This window comes from Clupea harengus, chromosome 9, assembly GCF_900700415.2.
Source record: "Clupea harengus chromosome 9, Ch_v2.0.2, whole genome shotgun sequence".
NCBI lineage: Eukaryota > Metazoa > Chordata > Actinopteri > Clupeiformes > Clupeidae > Clupea > Clupea harengus.
In genome coordinates this window covers 15,468,123-15,485,138 of record NC_045160.1, presented here as the reverse complement: position 1 = coordinate 15,485,138, position 17,016 = coordinate 15,468,123, and the positions used below count along the sequence as shown (strand labels likewise).

At 45.2% G+C, this 17,016-nt stretch overlaps 2 protein-coding genes across 4 annotated transcripts in view; one reads left to right on the top strand and one right to left on the bottom strand.

The window, feature by feature from the left end:
- The window catches only part of tpst1 (tyrosylprotein sulfotransferase 1), a 35,284-nt gene extending 29,763 nt beyond the window's left edge, over positions 1 to 5,521 (top strand). The window contains exons 4-6 of one of the 2 annotated variants that reach the window (XM_031573628.2): positions 3,146 to 3,196; positions 4,020 to 4,095; positions 4,383 to 5,521. In XM_031573628.2, the coding sequence (XP_031429488.1) occupies positions 3,146 to 3,196; positions 4,020 to 4,055 (87 nt within the window). In that variant the 3' untranslated portion in view covers positions 4,056 to 4,095; positions 4,383 to 5,521. The remainder of the gene's footprint in view (positions 1 to 3,145; positions 3,197 to 4,019; positions 4,096 to 4,382) is intronic. The other variant, XM_012824089.3, reaches the window with a different exon arrangement.
- Positions 5,522 to 5,699: 178 nt separating this feature from the next.
- Positions 5,700 to 17,016, bottom strand: part of sgsm2 (small G protein signaling modulator 2) — a 52,423-nt gene continuing 41,106 nt past the window's right edge. Inside the window, exons 12-24 of one of the 2 annotated variants that reach the window (XM_031573624.2) lie at positions 16,635 to 16,769; positions 13,274 to 13,433; positions 13,079 to 13,143; positions 12,505 to 12,650; positions 11,810 to 11,938; positions 11,405 to 11,587; positions 10,761 to 11,135; positions 10,273 to 10,397; positions 10,090 to 10,172; positions 9,249 to 9,361; positions 8,919 to 9,015; positions 8,370 to 8,537; positions 5,700 to 8,199 (exon numbers count right to left, since the gene is read on the bottom strand). In XM_031573624.2, coding sequence (XP_031429484.1) covers positions 8,111 to 8,199; positions 8,370 to 8,537; positions 8,919 to 9,015; positions 9,249 to 9,361; positions 10,090 to 10,172; positions 10,273 to 10,397; positions 10,761 to 11,135; positions 11,405 to 11,587; positions 11,810 to 11,938; positions 12,505 to 12,650; positions 13,079 to 13,143; positions 13,274 to 13,433; positions 16,635 to 16,769 — 1,868 coding nt within the window. In that variant the 3' untranslated portion in view covers positions 5,700 to 8,110. The remainder of the gene's footprint in view (positions 8,200 to 8,369; positions 8,538 to 8,918; positions 9,016 to 9,248; positions 9,362 to 10,089; positions 10,173 to 10,272; positions 10,398 to 10,760; positions 11,136 to 11,404; positions 11,588 to 11,809; positions 11,939 to 12,504; positions 12,651 to 13,078; positions 13,144 to 13,273; positions 13,434 to 16,634; positions 16,770 to 17,016) is intronic. The other variant, XM_031573625.2, reaches the window with a different exon arrangement.

The following is a 17,016-nucleotide window of genomic DNA, read 5'->3' as shown; positions in this document are numbered from 1 at the left end:
TGTCAGAGACGACACCAAACAATCTGATTGGCCGCTGCGGGAAAAATCGCTCCTCATTTGCATAGGATTCAACATTTTCCAACTTTTATCGGTCGCGTCGCCCAAAACGGTGGTCTACGTCACAATGGATTGGCTCCCGTTGAAATGCATGGGATTAGAATATCGCGTCGCTCGTAACGGTGTCATGGGTTTGCACCGTTAGGCCCAATCTGTTCTGTGAAATACACAATTGACCGATCGCCAGGGCCCCGCCCCCTTAGTTACTGTTGCTACGTCCGACACAATTCCCGGAACTGTCAAGCTAAAACCCATGGCGAGTACCGGGACAAGCGCTATAGCTGTCAGTGTGATTGATGATTTTTGGAGTAATACCTCCACGATATCCTCCAGATCAAGGCAAAAGGGACTGCAATATGCAGTGGAAGGATATCCAAAATATTAAGATCAACAACGAAGTGGACACAACAATAATCGAAGCAAAAGTATACAGGTCTCAATAAAAAAAAAGGAGAAACCCCACGACCTCTTCATTAAATGCAACCAGCACAAACCTTGTAGACTAGTCATGTTATTTCACCACTGGGTAAGATCTGTATATAATATTTCAAGCTAGCTAATAACCTACAAAGATTATTTATTCTTATTATTTATTCCGTCTCTGGCGAGACACTCTGGTACTGGAGGTATCTATCGATCTAGCTAGCTAGGATGGTGACAATTTAGAGAACAGTACAGTAGCCTACCAGTGTGGATCAAGATAGCTGCTAGTGACGTTATTGTTCAAGGGATGTGTGTGCATGTTGCTGAAAGTATTTCACAGTCACTGTAGTGATAACTTGCTTGTAAAATGATGATCCTGATGTAATGCTATGGCTTTGTATCAGATCGCCAGGTTATTGCTCTCAGGTTGTGCCTTATGCATACCTTGGGATACTCAGGAGTAGGTTGCCCATTCACAAAATGCCACAAAGATTAAAATAAAACAACTTCATAATGGCCTTTTGTTCAACATTGATACAGTATGTTAAGCTCGAGCTAGTCTCTCCAACTAAAGTGTTAATGTTAAAATCAAAATGTTAATGTTACCGTCTGTAAAATTGCACACTGAGCTATCCTAGCTAGCGATGTTGATGTTACGTCTGTAAAATTGCACGCTGAGCTATCCTGGCCAGAGATAGCAAACGCCAGCAGCATAAATACAAAGTGTTCGTTAAAAGTTCTGTTCAATGCTGGCGTTTGCTATCGCTAGCTAGGATAGCTCAGAGTGCAATTTTACAGACGGTAACATTAACATTTTGACGGTAACATTTTGATTTTAACATTAACACTTTAGTTGGAGAGACTAGTTATGTACTTGTAGTGGTAATAATACAAGTTGTCATGAACCATAACTGTTTGGGGATGTTCTCTCAACTAGACAGTTAGTTATCATACCTAGCGATAGCGTAGTTCGCTAGATAGATAGCTATCATAGCTAGCTGCAAGCAGCTTCATTTACTTTGGAGCAGACATGTGTGTTTTTCGATATATTGAGGTGGGAGTGGGGTCTCCCACACTGTTTAATCCACCGCCGGCACCTTTCCTCTTGTGTTTTGGGCTTTGGAAATGCGGGAAAAAAACAGCATCCCTCTAATCTCTGTGTCAGATCTAAAAGTCCCGTAAGCACACTGCTTCACCATGCTGCTCAGACCTCAAAGTTGTCGGACCTTCTTCTCTTAGTTGCGGTTGCTAAGGTATGATTGGACGAGGGCCGTTCTAGGGAGGAGTTTCGCGATCGGTCAATTGTAGGTTGAAAAAGACCATGGAATTTTCATTAAAGGGTCTCCCTTGAAAAGTTACGGAAAAGTTCTGATGTGTCAGAGAAAATGGGTTGGAACCCTGTTTACAGTAGAAGGGCTCTGAGCACCACTATTCACTACTAGACAGGGGTCTCTCTGGTTTGTCACTGACTGAGACGACCATCTCCATCTCCACCTCCTTCTCTTGCTCTCTGCCTCCTCTCAGGGCTCAGAGAGAGAAAGACAGACAGAAAGACAGACAGACAGAGAGAGAGAGGGGGTTTTTATCTGAAAATGACGAGGTTCACACAAGGGTCTCTTGTCTCTTTTTTTTCCTTCTTTCACTTTAAGAATCAGGCTTTGTACAACCCCCTAGTGTGGGTTGGCTTGGTGTTTTGTGTCTGTGAACCGGAGGGGAGAGAGTAGAGACAGATTGGGATGGCTGGGTTTGTTGCCATCTAGCCACAGCCAACAGACAAGCTTATTTTTGTGTCTTGAATTGATGGACTCACCTGGAATGATATGTCTGGTGTTGGCTCCCTGTGTTCCAACCATCAGAAATTCCATGGTTTACTGTCCCACACATAGAGAGAGCCAAGAAATGAGATCAGTTTGAGTCGTCCTAATTGGACATTACAACTCCTTGCCTCCCTCGCATCCCCGCAGACGTTGACCGTAGCCGGCATGTTGGCCCTGTGTCATGTTAACACTGACCTTGGAGCAGCAGTCCTGCTCTCTCTCTCTCTCTCTCTCTCTCTCTCTGTCTCTCACTTGCTTTCATCCCTGGACCTTGGCTGGCTCATGGCTCTTGAGTGTTGGGTAAGAGCAAAACGAAGACTTGGACTTACATTATGGGAACCGACACTGTATCCGCCTACTGGGGAACTAGTGAGAAAGTGACAGAAAGTGAATGAGAGGGAGAGCAGGCGGCTCCCACAGAAAAAATGCACTCTGTGAACCCCCCACACACACACACACACACACACACACACACACACACACACACACACACACACACACACACACACACACACATCCAGTGACCGATATTTCACAAGAGGCCTTGAGAAATTCATTGTGCCATGAATTCCAAATTTTGCTATACTTACTTCCGCCACAATGCGTGCCGAGCAGAGGCTCATGTCGGCTTATTGATCAAACGGCTCTCATTTCATTCAGTTTATGGGATCAGTTTAGAGCAGCAGCATAGAAGCATTCCAGGGAAATAATGAATCATACTCTTAAGGACGGGAAAGATTTATGTCAGGCCTTTGATGCCAGCGGTGGATCTAGCCAGGATCAAGCTATGCACAGAGCGTCCGTGTGTGTTTGTGTTGGCTTCTAAAACCAGTCCTTTGTTTTTCCAGGTCTTTAAGGGTGAATTTCAGCTACCTGATTTTCTAAAAGAACAATCACAGGTATGGTAGCTAATCTGCCTGTTGTTCTAATCATTTAAAAAATCACTATTCATTTAGTTTTTGTCTGTTCACTCTCATTATGCTCGCCTTTAGGTCTATCGTTAAGGTCTGTTTTTCCTGTCTTATTTTCTTCTTTTTTATTTCCTTTGTGAGACAATAGTACTACTGCTGATGCTAATTCTTTGTCTTGCAATCTTCTCCAGTCCTCTAATCTCATCTGTTGTCTTACGTTCACTTTTGGGAATGTATCCTCTCACATTAGCGATTTAGCTCTCTGTCGTCAGTTTCTGTCATTTCCACCCCACCATGAGTCAGTCACACACACCGCTCTCTGTCTGACGAAGCTATGCTGCCCTCTCCTGACTGCCGTAGGTAGTGCTCTCCTAACTCTAGATGAGAACTAAACCCCAGGCTCTTCGTTCCAGAACTTCCAGAGCTTCCATTCTAGAAGCAACACCCAGTGTGACTCACTCTTTGGCATCTGTGAGTTTTAGCAGAGTCGCCACTGAATTGAAGAACCAGTGCATTTGTGGATTTAGATTGACATCTGTACACATGGCTCCTCATAGTTCATTCTGAATTTCTTGAGATCTTGCCGTATTGAATTTGATGAAAAGTTCACTGTTGCTACTTCCACTAATAGCTTCTGTCTCAGTAAACCCATTTATCCATGCATTGTGACAATCATCCTCATTGTCTTTAAATAAAGTTTCCTTTTGATCAGTGCCTTTCCTTTGATACAGGCCTGACTGTGTCTCTCTCCTTGCACTGACGGTATTCATTTCCCCTCTCTCTCTCTCTCTCTCTCTCTTTCTGTCTGCAGCTCCAGAAGTCTCCAGAGAAGCCCAATCCCAGTTAGAGAAGGAGGCAGACTTGGAGTATCTATCACGCCCATATAAGTGAGAACCGTTACTGTCTAGTTACTTTATGGGCCTACGCAGACTTGCACACAGCACCTTTGTAATACAGGTTGTTTGTTGCATTAAGGCTGGCGTAGACTAAACCAGAAGATGAACAAATGATAACAAAAATAAAACATCATGATTTTAAAAGTGTAACTGGATTAGCGGAGAGATTCTGAGCACCTCAAGGTGTCTGGACTAGTTTTATATGGTGAGATTATACATTTACATCACCTCTGTCCATTAGCTGGGATCAAGAGAATGGTGTGCTTCTCTGTCTGCAGGGCACAGCTGGGCCTAAAGCAGCGGGTCGGAAGTGGACATCTGTCGCCCTCACCATGCTGGGATTATTATGAATGGCTACACACACACACACACACACACACACACACACACACACACACACACACACACACACACACACACGGACACAGACACACAGACTCGGTTTCTGACATACACATACACACACAATCATGCAGTGCATTTTAGAGCATCTTAGGGCAAAGTATACTCGTGAATGGATACAGACACACACTCACAGATGGCCATGCACTGGCTTGGACCATTTTATGGAGAACTTGTTTGGCCTTTGATGTCGTACTGTAACATATATGGCCTAAGAATGTCATTGCTGTTTATTTTTCTCATCACACAGTACTCATTTGAATTGTCCTCCTTGGCTACATTAACCTGTGATTCTGTTATAAGAAGAATCAGGTGAACTTTTAATTGCAAAATGAAGTATTTATGAAAGAGTTCAAAAGTTAGCTTTTAAAGATGCAATATCTATTTTAATGTTTGATTTTTTTTCCATGCCTTTGTATTGTGCAATTCCTTGGGTACTTGTGTACAACATCACCAATTCGAGGTGTTGATCATGTGAAGATGAACAGCATTTTGTAAACCTGTACTTACCATGGAGTGGTCTTTTTGTACACGGGGAGCCGTAATAAATGAATTGTCAGTGTTGAAGGCAGATTGCCCTCCTGATCTGCTCCATAGTGCTATGCCATTGGAAAAGTGACAAAAAAATAATTGTGGTAGGTCTATGCATAGACAATTAAATTATTTTGAACTTCTCTAAATCTCTTTTCAGATGCCATGCTGAAATTGTAAAGTGGAAATACAATCCATGTTTTGTATTATCAGTGATTTTTTTTTTTTTTTTTTGCCATCCAAAGCTGACAGTTCTGAGCTAAGTTGATTGTGGCTGACCTCCAGATGTCTCATTAGTGGATGGGATGGATGGATGGGAGGGAGTGGAGCTGATTCCAAGAAGACTTTCAGCCACTAAAGCAGGGTTGCAGTCTCAGACTTGGTGGGGTGGTGGAGGGGGTACCTGCCTGAGACTGAGCTTGTCTGGTGTTGTCCAAAATAAATACAGACTGAGGAGAAAACCAAAAAAGGGCCTCTCCACACACTTCCAGTGCTGACTCCGTCTGTGTTCGCTAACTTGTGGAGCTGCCTGGGGAAATAAGTGTAAATGTTCCATAACTCTAATTCAAAGGAGAAAACCTTTGCAGGAAGGACAGCTCTTCAAATGACTGCACTGCTCTTCATTTACCACAACAGTGGGGATAAGAATGTAAAGATTTTTGTTAAGGAGCGACCTTTTTAATACATTACATTCAAGATAAATGATACATCCTTTACAATACATACTTCATCATTCAAATGTTGGTGTCCAAAATAAAACGGTTCAAATGCAGAAAACCCAGTGCACAACATTAATTAAGGAACACATAACAGTCAACATGTAACAAAGCTTTCCCCACATTCAACTTGTACAGGTCTCCAGTTTTACAGGGTTCTTAGAAGCACATTTCTCCAAAACCAACGTAAAAAATAGAATTTAAAATACATTTTGAGTCATCATTGTCCTCTTAGAAATCCAGGGCTTTCCTCAAGTATTTACAGTGTTGTGGTAAACGTGGAAAGTAAAGGTCAAAAATAAAAGTGTTTCACAGTAGAAATTAAGAGCATGAGGAGCAACAACAGTCTTCAAGGTATGGTCGAGATTGCACGTCTGCACTAGAGAAAGGGTGATGTCGGTACAGGCTTTGGTACTTGAGCTCTTGTCAGTAAATCTCTTTGTGGGCACTGGTGTCCCTCAGAAACTGAACTTGGAACTTAAAGAACTGAGAACTGATACTGGGTGGGGGATGAGGCGTAGGGACATGCGTGAGACCACTGCCTTAGTTCCCAGATGAGAACCATCATACAAACACGGACTCTCCACACAACTTTAAGGATCACCAGGGTGACAATGCCATGCTTCAGGATTCTGGGAAGACTATTCAGCAAGTTAAATCACAGATGTAGGTCTTTCCAGATGTGAAAAGCCAATATAGTGGATATGTTCATTTTTTCCCCTCAGAAACCAATATAATAAAGAGCTGTGGTTGACATTTGATTGGTGTGTATGTGTGTGTATATAGTTGGGGTTCTTTTAGTATTTCTTCTCTTAATACTAAAATATGAATTGAATTAAAATATGAATTAAATTATCCATTTTTCTGTGCTATTTCTCTTTTCCCTCCATTTTAATTGTGGCTTTCAAATTTGGCCAGAAACCTCAAAGCTGCGATACACTGAAACCAACTGGGTGTGTGTAGCAGCTCCATACACCACCATTTGGAGCATGTCTGAGTGTTTGTGTTTGTGTGTGTGTGTGTGTGTGTGTGTGTGTGTGTGTGTGTGTGTGTGTGTGTGTGTGAGAGTGAAGCACTGGTGACGTCTCATTGCACCAAACCGAACCCTTTGGGCCACCTTGAGGGGCGGCCTCCTGGTACAGCTCCTCCCAGCACCTCCCCTCGTCCCCTGGAGAGGGCTTTAAGGAGGTCACCCCGACGTCCTGGGGTAAAAGGAAGCTGTGCGCCCAGGACAAGCACCTCCACCTGCCGTGCCTTGCCTGCAGGCTTCACTGGAGCACGCCGGGCAGCAGTGTCAAAGTGCAAATAGTGTTAGAGAGAAATGCAGCAAAGGCAGCATCAACTCCTAGTACTGTATATGTTACTGGGCATTAATGGCAGTGAAAGGACTGTGGATTACAACGAGGGCAAGAAAATAACTTTTTCCTTTGTTAAGAAAAGGGATTGGTAAAGTTTGCGCGTTCATGGGGAATACAAATACTATGACAAAAAGTCATCGTGTTGGCACAGTCTTTTTGGTCACAATCGGACAGTCTTGTTTTCTTCGTGGCTTACAGAGCTAGTCAAGTCTGGGGTTGTGACGGCCATAAATCCAATGGCCTGTTGACAGCTGGAACACGTATACTGTAACATCACTACTCAGACAGCATCGCCGCTTTTGCAGCTAGTAACTAGAAGAATCCTAGCTCCGCCAAACGTCTGCAAGACCATCCATGTTCTTCTGAATCTTCAGAACCACGGACAGGCATAATACTTGTGGTCCTTACTGAGGGGGTGCGGAAGGAACAGTCACTGGCTTACTCATAAGAACTCTGTGATGGCCTTACTATAGGCGCAAGTCATTACAAAATGTCATGGTGATCTAAACCACCTGACAGCTGTGGCATGGGTATGGGGTGTGTGTGTGTGTGTGTGTGTGTGTTTGCGCACTGCTGCTGGAGGTGTGGATAGCTTCAAACGTCAGTCACAGTGTGATCAAGCATCACAAGCATGCAGACGAGTCAACGGTCTGACACAACGGCATTCTGTGACAGGCAATAGATATCAAGACTGGAAGTACTGGGGGTTTTGGGGGGTGGGAGGGGGTCCACTCTCAGGCATGCCCCCACTCTCCCCTACCTGATCCTGGGTAGGCTAGGAGATTAGCTCTGGTCCCAGGTTTCTGGGCCATGGAGAGAGAAAGAGAGAGAGAGAGACCTGTGTTAGCAGGTTGTAGGAGTGAGACAGGTAGGGCGAGAGGGGGACACTGTCTGAGGTTTGCTATCGGCAGAGGCATTGAGGTGTTCAACTGTCTCTCCTCCCAGCCTACTCTCCCCTCCTTTTTTTAATCTTTTTATTTCTTCTTCTCCTCTCATAAGTCACTTGTTGTCGATGAGGGTCTGAACCTTGTGCACCAGCTCTCGGGCGATCTGGAGGATCTGCTGTACATCATGCCGCTCCGCCATTTCTGACGGACACACAAAGAGAGAGAGAGATTGAGGGAAAGATTATCAATAAAAGTTGACTTGTACACCAACATAAATACATTTTTGATTACCTAAATCAGTTTTATGCATAAAACAGATTCTAGGCTGCAAAACCTTGCCTTAAGAGTTTCACCCTCAGCCTCCCCCTCACCATTGAAGAACTTGATGATGTCTGTGAAGTCCATGTTGTTGTCCAGGATGATGTCCCTGTACACCTCCACCAGGGCCAGGGCGAGAAAGAGGACAAAATGCTTGGAGGAGATCCGGGGAGCCACCCAGATTACCTCCCAGACAGCAAAGACATCCTCATACAGAAGCTCTGACACACACACACACACACACACACACACACACGCACACACGCACACACCCACCCCCACACACAGACACACAAACAAGGATTAAGTCAGAATGTAAGCTAAGTAACATAGCTGCATATTTTGGGAATGTGCAATAATAAAGCCTGCATTTGTGTTCACCAGAAATAAAAAACACATCCCCTCTTGCAGCTTAGTCATAAAATGTAAAAAAATACAAAAATGTATAAACCTGTTCACTGAAAATTCATGAATACATTAAAAAATGCTGTTATTTAGGCATGTCTTTCAACTGTGGTGTACTTTCAAATGTATCTCTATACGTGTATGAAGGCTCCACAGTGTACCACAGCACACCCCTTGTATCTGGGTCTCTGTCCCACCTCTTTTGAAGTCGAGCAGGAACCAGCGGTAGCAGAAGTAGAAGTGGGTGTAGTCTCCATTCTGGTGCATGAGCTCAAACATCTCAGAGTCCAGGATCTGAAACAAAGCAGCAAAGCTGAGGGTTCATCACAGGTCTCTACAGAAGCTGTGAGACACACACACAGGCAGACATGCACGCACACACACATGCACACACACACACACACACACACACACACACACACACACACACACACACACACACACACACACACACACACACACACAATCATCTGCACACTCTCCTAACCAAGACTACTCAGTGAGGAGTGTTTGGAGGGGACAGTCACCTGGATCAAGGACCTCATGTTGGCAAAGTTTGTGTCCATTGCTCTGCCGCCGTTAGGGAAGTTCTTATTCATCCTCTTCATTAGCTGGGTAAAGCAGCTGTAAGCCAGGCACTCTGGTAGAGAGGGAGAGAGAAAAAGAGAGGGAGATGGAGAGACAGAAATGGAGAGAGTGATAGAAAGAGAGAGAGAGAGAGAGAGATAGATGGAGAGTGGGAAAAGGAGAAAGAGAGAGAGCGAATAAGAATCAACAACAGATGCCACTCTGGATCTAAAGGATCTGTGCTATTAAGAAGAATCATAAGGTGATAATGACTCATCCTGCACCAGTGAACGCTGAGACGCATCAAAAGCCTCAACACAGTGTCTAGTGGATTTGACAGGACAGTGTCTATTGGACTTGATAGGACAGTGTCTACTGCACTACTGGTTTCCAGACATTCACTGTCGCAATATATACTAAGATATGTGCTAATAATATATGCTAAAATGGCTGTGATGTCATTCAAATTTGCATCATTGTGAAGTTAGTATGAATTTATTCATGTGTAAATAAAAAAAGGGTTCATGCCGTGACTGAAATACCCTTAGACTCCTTAGAGGACCTACACAAATGTAACTTTTGAGAACCAGCTCATTATTTTAGAGAATATGTTACAACGCAGAAGTAGCATTTCTGGTTTGGTTTGTAATATACTTTTCACTCCACAGAAAAATCAGGATTTTGTTGTCAGTGATATTCAGTAGAAAGCCGATTCATTTGAAAATGAACTGCCACAAAACCTCACTGCTAAGGCTAGGCTTACATAAGAGGCTCAGTAGCTACAAGAAGATTTTCACTTACCATCATCTAAGATGACCATTAAAGGAGCCAGCAGGTCACACATGCCTTGGACATACCCCATCTCTAGATGTTCCCATACATAACTGCCAACCAGAAAACAACAGAAATAAAGACTTTTCAGATGACGTTCTAGAGAAAAAAGTTTCGAAGGATAAGTTGCTAGGAACTTGACCAGATCCAGACCTGCACATGATGTTGCGTAATTTCTCCAGGTTGCCAGTAGTGAAGTAGTGGTAGTTGCGGTCACAGCGCTGGACATCTTTGTCAATCCTGTGAAGGTTCAGTGCCACTGTGTCCAGAACCTCAATCTGCATATTAGGCATAACATTGGTATCTGTGTTAGTGACAGGTGTTATACAGGTATGTGTGTATATACACATATATATATAAATATATGTATTTAGGTTGCAAGTCCTTGAATGTCATGAATGTAGTCATGAATGTACTCATCAGTGTATTACATTTGAAAGTTGAAAACACCCGATAGCACTTGACAAGAAAACGGTTTCTTTACATTATGTGTATTTTATGTGGAAGGTCTTCTTGGTGTTTTTTTCAACTGACTTTTTTAAATACCACCCAGCCCTACCAACTTTCTAACCCTCTAGTAAAGGAAACATGGATGCTGGATATTGTCATTTCAAATGCAGGCCCATTTGACTTTGTCGTACCGTGTAAGAGGACCAAGATGGCGAGATCCCGGTGGCTGTCCCTGGTTTGTCCATCAGAGTGCCGAGCCGCTCCTCCATCAGCGAGTCCCGCCGGCTGGGGACGTCCTGGGACGCCTGGGACTGGGACTCCTCGCTGGGATCGTCCTCCATGCTCTGGCCGTCCTCGATGCTGGACAGGATCTGCGAGTGACCCGAGGCCACAGAGTAGTTCCTGGAGGACGGGAGGCCCGAGTCTGGGGAGTCGAACTCCACCAGAGGCCTCTCATCCAGGGCCAGGGCAGCGGGGGTGACCACCGTGGTCAGGGTCGGGGGGCTGTCACTCCCACCAGGAGTGTCCTGGCTGCCTGCATATGGGTCATCTACAGACATGAACACCTGGGACATAGACAAACATGGAGAGGAGGAAGGGATGTATATAAGGAGAGTGAGAAAGGGAAGGAGTGAAAAGAAACAGAGAAATGGAGGGAAAAGAAAAGAAGAAACTAAATCAGGGCTGTTTTCACACAATGTCTGAATGGCTATTTTCATACAATGTCTGACGAAGACGGATGCTAAAATAGCTAAAATGCAAAGACGTGAATGTGAACCACACAGAGATCCCATGTATGTCTGGTCAGGAAGTGTTGCCTAGGGTTACTCATTACCTCGTTACTGAGGGTCGAGTCTCGGTGCACCAGGCGCAGGACGTGACTGTCAATGCTGCTCCCTGAGGAGAGTTTAGCAAAGATGGCCGACTGCATCTCCTTCTCCCTCTGCTTGACAATGACCTCACAGGCCTTCCACTCGCGCATCACCTGCTGATACCTGGCTGTGATCTTCTCGTCGATCTGTAGGGGGAGACAGAGAGCCAGCTCACGCACAGATTCCTCATGACCAGGAAAGAAAAGAATGATAACTTTGAGGGTACAAAGTAGGCCTGCTTGTTTTATAATCAATATTTTTGACTTCTTGACTTGACTGGTAGGTCTAGTGGACCTTCTGTCATGACCTCATTAAGTGTTCGCTTTTTAATGTTGTCATTCCGTGATTTAGGCCACGCGTCTCCTTACCTGTGTCATGTCTTTCTTCCCCATCCCAAACTTATAGTGACCGAGCAGGAAGGGCCACACCTCCTTCCTGATCTCATGCTCCACCCCTCCATAGTAGACCAGACGCAAGAGCTCAAGCTCCTTATAGTTCTGCACAGACAGACAGACAGAGAGAGAGTCAGAGTGTGGACAGAGAGAGAGAGACAGACAGACAGAGAGAAAAATAAATAGAAATACAGACATGATGACAGAAATGCCTAAACAGAGTTAGGTCAATTGGAACACAGAGACAGAGTGGTGACGAGCAGGGACGTGCACAGGAGGGGCAACTGCCCGTTTGCCCTCCTCGACTGAAGTTGCCCCTCCGAAGGAAATATATATATATTTTTTAAATAGTATTACGGCTGCAGAACTTCATGTAGGCCTAAATAAAATAATCGCGGAATATGCGTCCAGGGGACGGGGGCGTGGCGGCGGCGGTTAGTGAGAGTTTCAAGTGATATAGGCTTAATATGCGTCCAGGGGACGGGGGCGTGGCGGCGGTGACAAATATTAACGTGATGCCCCTTTTTTCCAGGGCAGAGCAACTGCCCTTCAAAATTCCTGTGCACGTCCCTGGTGACGAGAGGAAAAAAAGAGTTCAAGAGAAGAGTGGCTGTTTTCATATAAACGGGTCTAATCCCCGGGCTGCCTGCCTCCGTGCCAGGCTCTCTGACCTTGCAGTCTTTCTGGTACTTGCTCCAGACGTCTTTACTGAGGCCTCCTGAAGCCTCACAGGGTTTGTCCGGGGTCACCATGTTGTGATTGACCAGCGCTGACAGGTGTGTACGCACCGTGGACAGGTGTCGACAGTAGGCCAGCCCTGAGGGAGAGAGGGAGAGAGAGTGAAAGAGGGAGAGAAAAAGATAGGGAAAGAAAGGAAAAGAAGGGAGGGGGAAGACAGAGAAAAAGAGGAGGGGGTGTAGACCAGTAGAGAGGTGAGACAGGAGGACAGAGACAGTCCTTACGTACGTCAGATCAGAGGAGCGCACCGCTTTGGATATATCACACCTCACAAACACTGACGAGGAGGGAGCAGTACTCAGCACAACACGTCCCAAGTGTCAAGTGAGTCATAAAAAATGGTCTGTGTCGTCAGTTTTTCACCATGTCAGTGAAGCTCTGTGACGATGCAATTTAGCTGAGATAACATTAGACACTTTCCCCCGCTTCATTCATAAAAATATGTTGCACGAATATGAAAGATTTCCTATTTAACACCAGCTGATTTAAACTTTACACTTCACTTACATCCATAAAAGGCTCGCGACACAATCTGCCTCTTCATGTTCTGACAGAGCATCTTCAACGGGATTCTACAGCAAGGGAAAATGTCACAGTTACCGTGGCAATCAGTTTAGCCCGTCTCTTCCCCAAATCCTTTCCCCCATCTAAAAGAAGTGATGTGGTGTGGTGTGGTGTGGTGTGATGTGGCGTGTCCCTCACCGATCGTGCATGCAGGTGCAGCCAGGTGGAAACTCGAAAGACGCATTGCTGCCCCCGGTGGAGCAGGAGAGGCAGGACGACATGTGACTGGTGCTCTCTCCCTGCTGCCAGGACAGGGGGCTGCCCCCCAAACCTGGTATCTCCGCCATGTCCCCATGGTCTGCAGGAACCAGAGTGGAGGTTGTGTGTGTGTTTAAGAGAGGGAGAGACGGGGACAAAAGAGACATAGAGAAGTGGGGGAAGGGGGCATGAGCATGAGTCAATTTTCTCCTCACATAATCCATTTCCATAATACTTCGAATTCACTACAAATATCAAACCATTATGATATCCCACATGGCTCAATAGCCTTTAAAGTTGCTCATTTGAGCTATGAATAGATCTGTAACATATATGTATAGGCTATTAACCATATCATTATTGAGTCTCTTGAGAAATATGACAAAAGCAATTAAATGAACCAAATTGAGGTAGAGTCATGTGTTTGACTTATAGTGAAACATGTATTTCTTGAGCTTTATATTAAAGTCCTTTCGCACTAAGAGGCACAGTAAATCCAAACACACATACGCATACACACACGCACTCTTTCTCCCTCTCCCTCTCCCTCTCTCTCTCTCTCTCACTCTCACTCTCACTCTCACACACACACACACACACACACACACACACACACACACACACACACACACACACACTGTAACACAAACCAAACTGGGAGCTTAATCATCTGAAGCGCATGCTGTCATGGTAAAAACAAACAAACCAAAACAGTAAGACCAGTAAGACTCAAAAGCAACAGAAGAGGCGAAGTTTGTGTGCAGCATGTCAAGCAGAGAGGCAGGCATCATGCTATTAGCTCCCAGGCCACAGACAGAGTCAAACCACAGACACACACACACACACACACACACACACACAAATACACACATACGCACACACACACACACTTGAAGCTTAGGAGAGCACAGGAGGGAACAACAGGGGAACAGCTCAGGCCATGCTGAATGCAACAGACTGCAATATGACAGAGAAACGAACAAAACAAAACAAACAAAAAAAAAGAAGTCAACTAAAAGAAAACAAAAGAAACAAGTAACGAAAGGAGGGAAAAAAATGACACCAACAACTCCTGGAATATTATTTAGTGCTGTGTACTGTTTTGAGTCTGAAATGAATCCATAACACACTGACATTGAGTAAATGCTCTTCACCTTAATTCTTCAGGTTGGAGCTGAAGACCTGTTATGAATAATCACTTCTCTTTAAGTCAAATAAAAAAATGAAAAAAATAAAAGTGGAAGGAGGTCTGAAATTTGTGTCCTTTTTTTCTTTTTTGACTATGTGACTGAGAGGTTAGACTATGGTCGAATGTGCGACGCATTCACAGAACGATCCATGTCTCTACTGCGCAAGAACCCCACAGGACCTCACTGTCGTAATGAAAGGTGGCTGAAGTTAGTGAAGAATTACAGTGAACAGCATTGCAGAATGAATAAACTGGCTCAACACAGAGGAGGAAAAAACCCAAATGAAATCAAAAACATAAAACAAAATTAAAAAAAAGGAACAGGGAAGCAAGTCGGAGAGAGAACAGATTCCCGACAAATAAGCAAATGCACATTCTGCGAGGAAGTCTTCAAAGCAAACAAACGAAAAAACGAACGAAAAGAAGATACAGGTGCAAAAAATCTCACATGCAATATCGTCAAGCATGTTGCAGTGAAAACCAAAACAAGGGGGGAATCCAAACTGAAAGGAGAAGAAAAAAGAAAAAATGGAGTTCGAACCGAAGAGTGCAAAAGGAAAACAGCAAATTATCAAAGCATTCCTTTGAGCACTGGCAACCAGACCCAACAGTGCAGAGGGAGGTTGGGGGGCTCGGCCACACGCCCTGCGAATGAGCTGCTGTTCGCCCTCTTCTGCCTACAATGCCATATCTGACTACACAAACATTCCTCCAGCTTCCCCACCTCTCCAATGCTGCAACCCACTCCGCACCTCGCCTCAAAAGAATTATTTCACCCTAGGAACTCGACACATCTGTAAGCACTACTTTACAGACCATTAAGTATGGATTACAGATTATCTCTAGATTTTGTGCATTTGAAACAATGCTATGGTTTAATTTTTTTCTGTGCTATACACATCCTTAGCAGCAGAGGGCAGCAGTGTGCCCAGCAGAGCAAGCTCTCTGAAGTTGAGCGTCATCGTGTCACGAACAGTCGCCTGGGTGTCCAGAGGTGCAGGCAGAAACAGCAACAACAGAGAGGCCGTTTGAGGACAGACGTGGAGGGGGTGAGATAGGAGGGTGGAGGGGGCTTTGCTTGTCTGCGTGGCAGTGAGGAGAAGATGTGGCAAAGGGCTGCCTGAGGGGGAAGGGAGGGAGGGGGTTTGTTTGAGTGGCCGACTCATCACTGCTGTCACTGGGAGACGTGGAGTGGTGAGAGAGAGGGAGAGAGAGAGAGAAAAAGAGAGAGAGAGAGAGAGAGTGACGACAGACAGGAACTGAATCATACGGAGGAGGTCAGGCCAGCATCAAAGTGGGTCAGCAGCTCTAACATGCTTAACTGGAGGACTCATCCTCTGGGGTGTGAGTAAGATCTGACAAGCACAGGGACGAGCAGGGGTAGCGTCTTTGACAGACCAGTGAGTGCGTGTGTGTGCGCACCAGCTACAAATCAGGTTAGAACGCACCGCCGCGCTGACACACTGAACAAATTTAACTTCCGCCACAGACGTAGGCACAAGGGAAACCTTCTGGCTGCTGTGACAGCAGGCTATGTAATTGAGCTCTGGCACAGTCTTAGTCCCTACCTTCCTCTCTCTGTCTCTCTCCTTCATTAATTAATTCTCCCTCCCTCTCTCTCTCTCTCGTGCCTCAGCTCTTGAAAGTCTTACGGCAACTCACACACAGGGACATGTCACTTGACCTAGCTTTTTTTTTTTCTTGGCACAGCCCGTTGCCATGGAAACATGTAGAAACGGGCGCCCCCCCCCCGGCCAATGACAAGCGGCCATGGTTTGGTAAGAGTCTCAGATAGGCGATGCCTTTTGAAGTGAACGGCACTAATGAGCACTAAGACCACTGCCACAGCCTTGTAGTTTATCATATAAACATCCATCCCCAAATCTGACAATCCTGTCACCCCTCTCCCATCCATGCCAAGGGGCCTGCACTGTTGAGCCGGGGTGCGTGAGGGAGGAAGTGGAGAAGGGTAGAGGAGAGGAGGATAAGAAAGAAGGGGAGAGGAAAGGACAGGTTAGGGATGGCAGGAGGGAGGGAGGGAGGAAGGACAAGGGAGGAGAGAGGGAGGAGGGGTGGGAACGGAAGGCAAGTGGGTGTGCTTGTCATAAAAACCTTTCATGACATTAGGGTCTGTGAGGTTCCGCGAGCAGATCATTGAGATCATTGCGTGAAGTCTATCCTCCTCCTCCTCATCGTCGTCCAGTGAGGGCGCGCGACTGCCCGTGGTGTGGTGGTAGTTAATAGTGACTGCTCGGGCAATAAGAGAACACAGTTTATCACCCTCCACAGAGAAAAAAACACTGCTAATGCACCAACACACACGCACACACAGACAAATACAAACACATGTGCACACTCACACAGAAGCATCCACTGGAAAGGATTTAAAGGGAACCCAAAAGCAAGACTTTACCTACAGGGACCAATCAATATAATTATATAATATTATTAAATACTGTATCTGTATCTACGTTAGAAGTTGAGGACACACAGA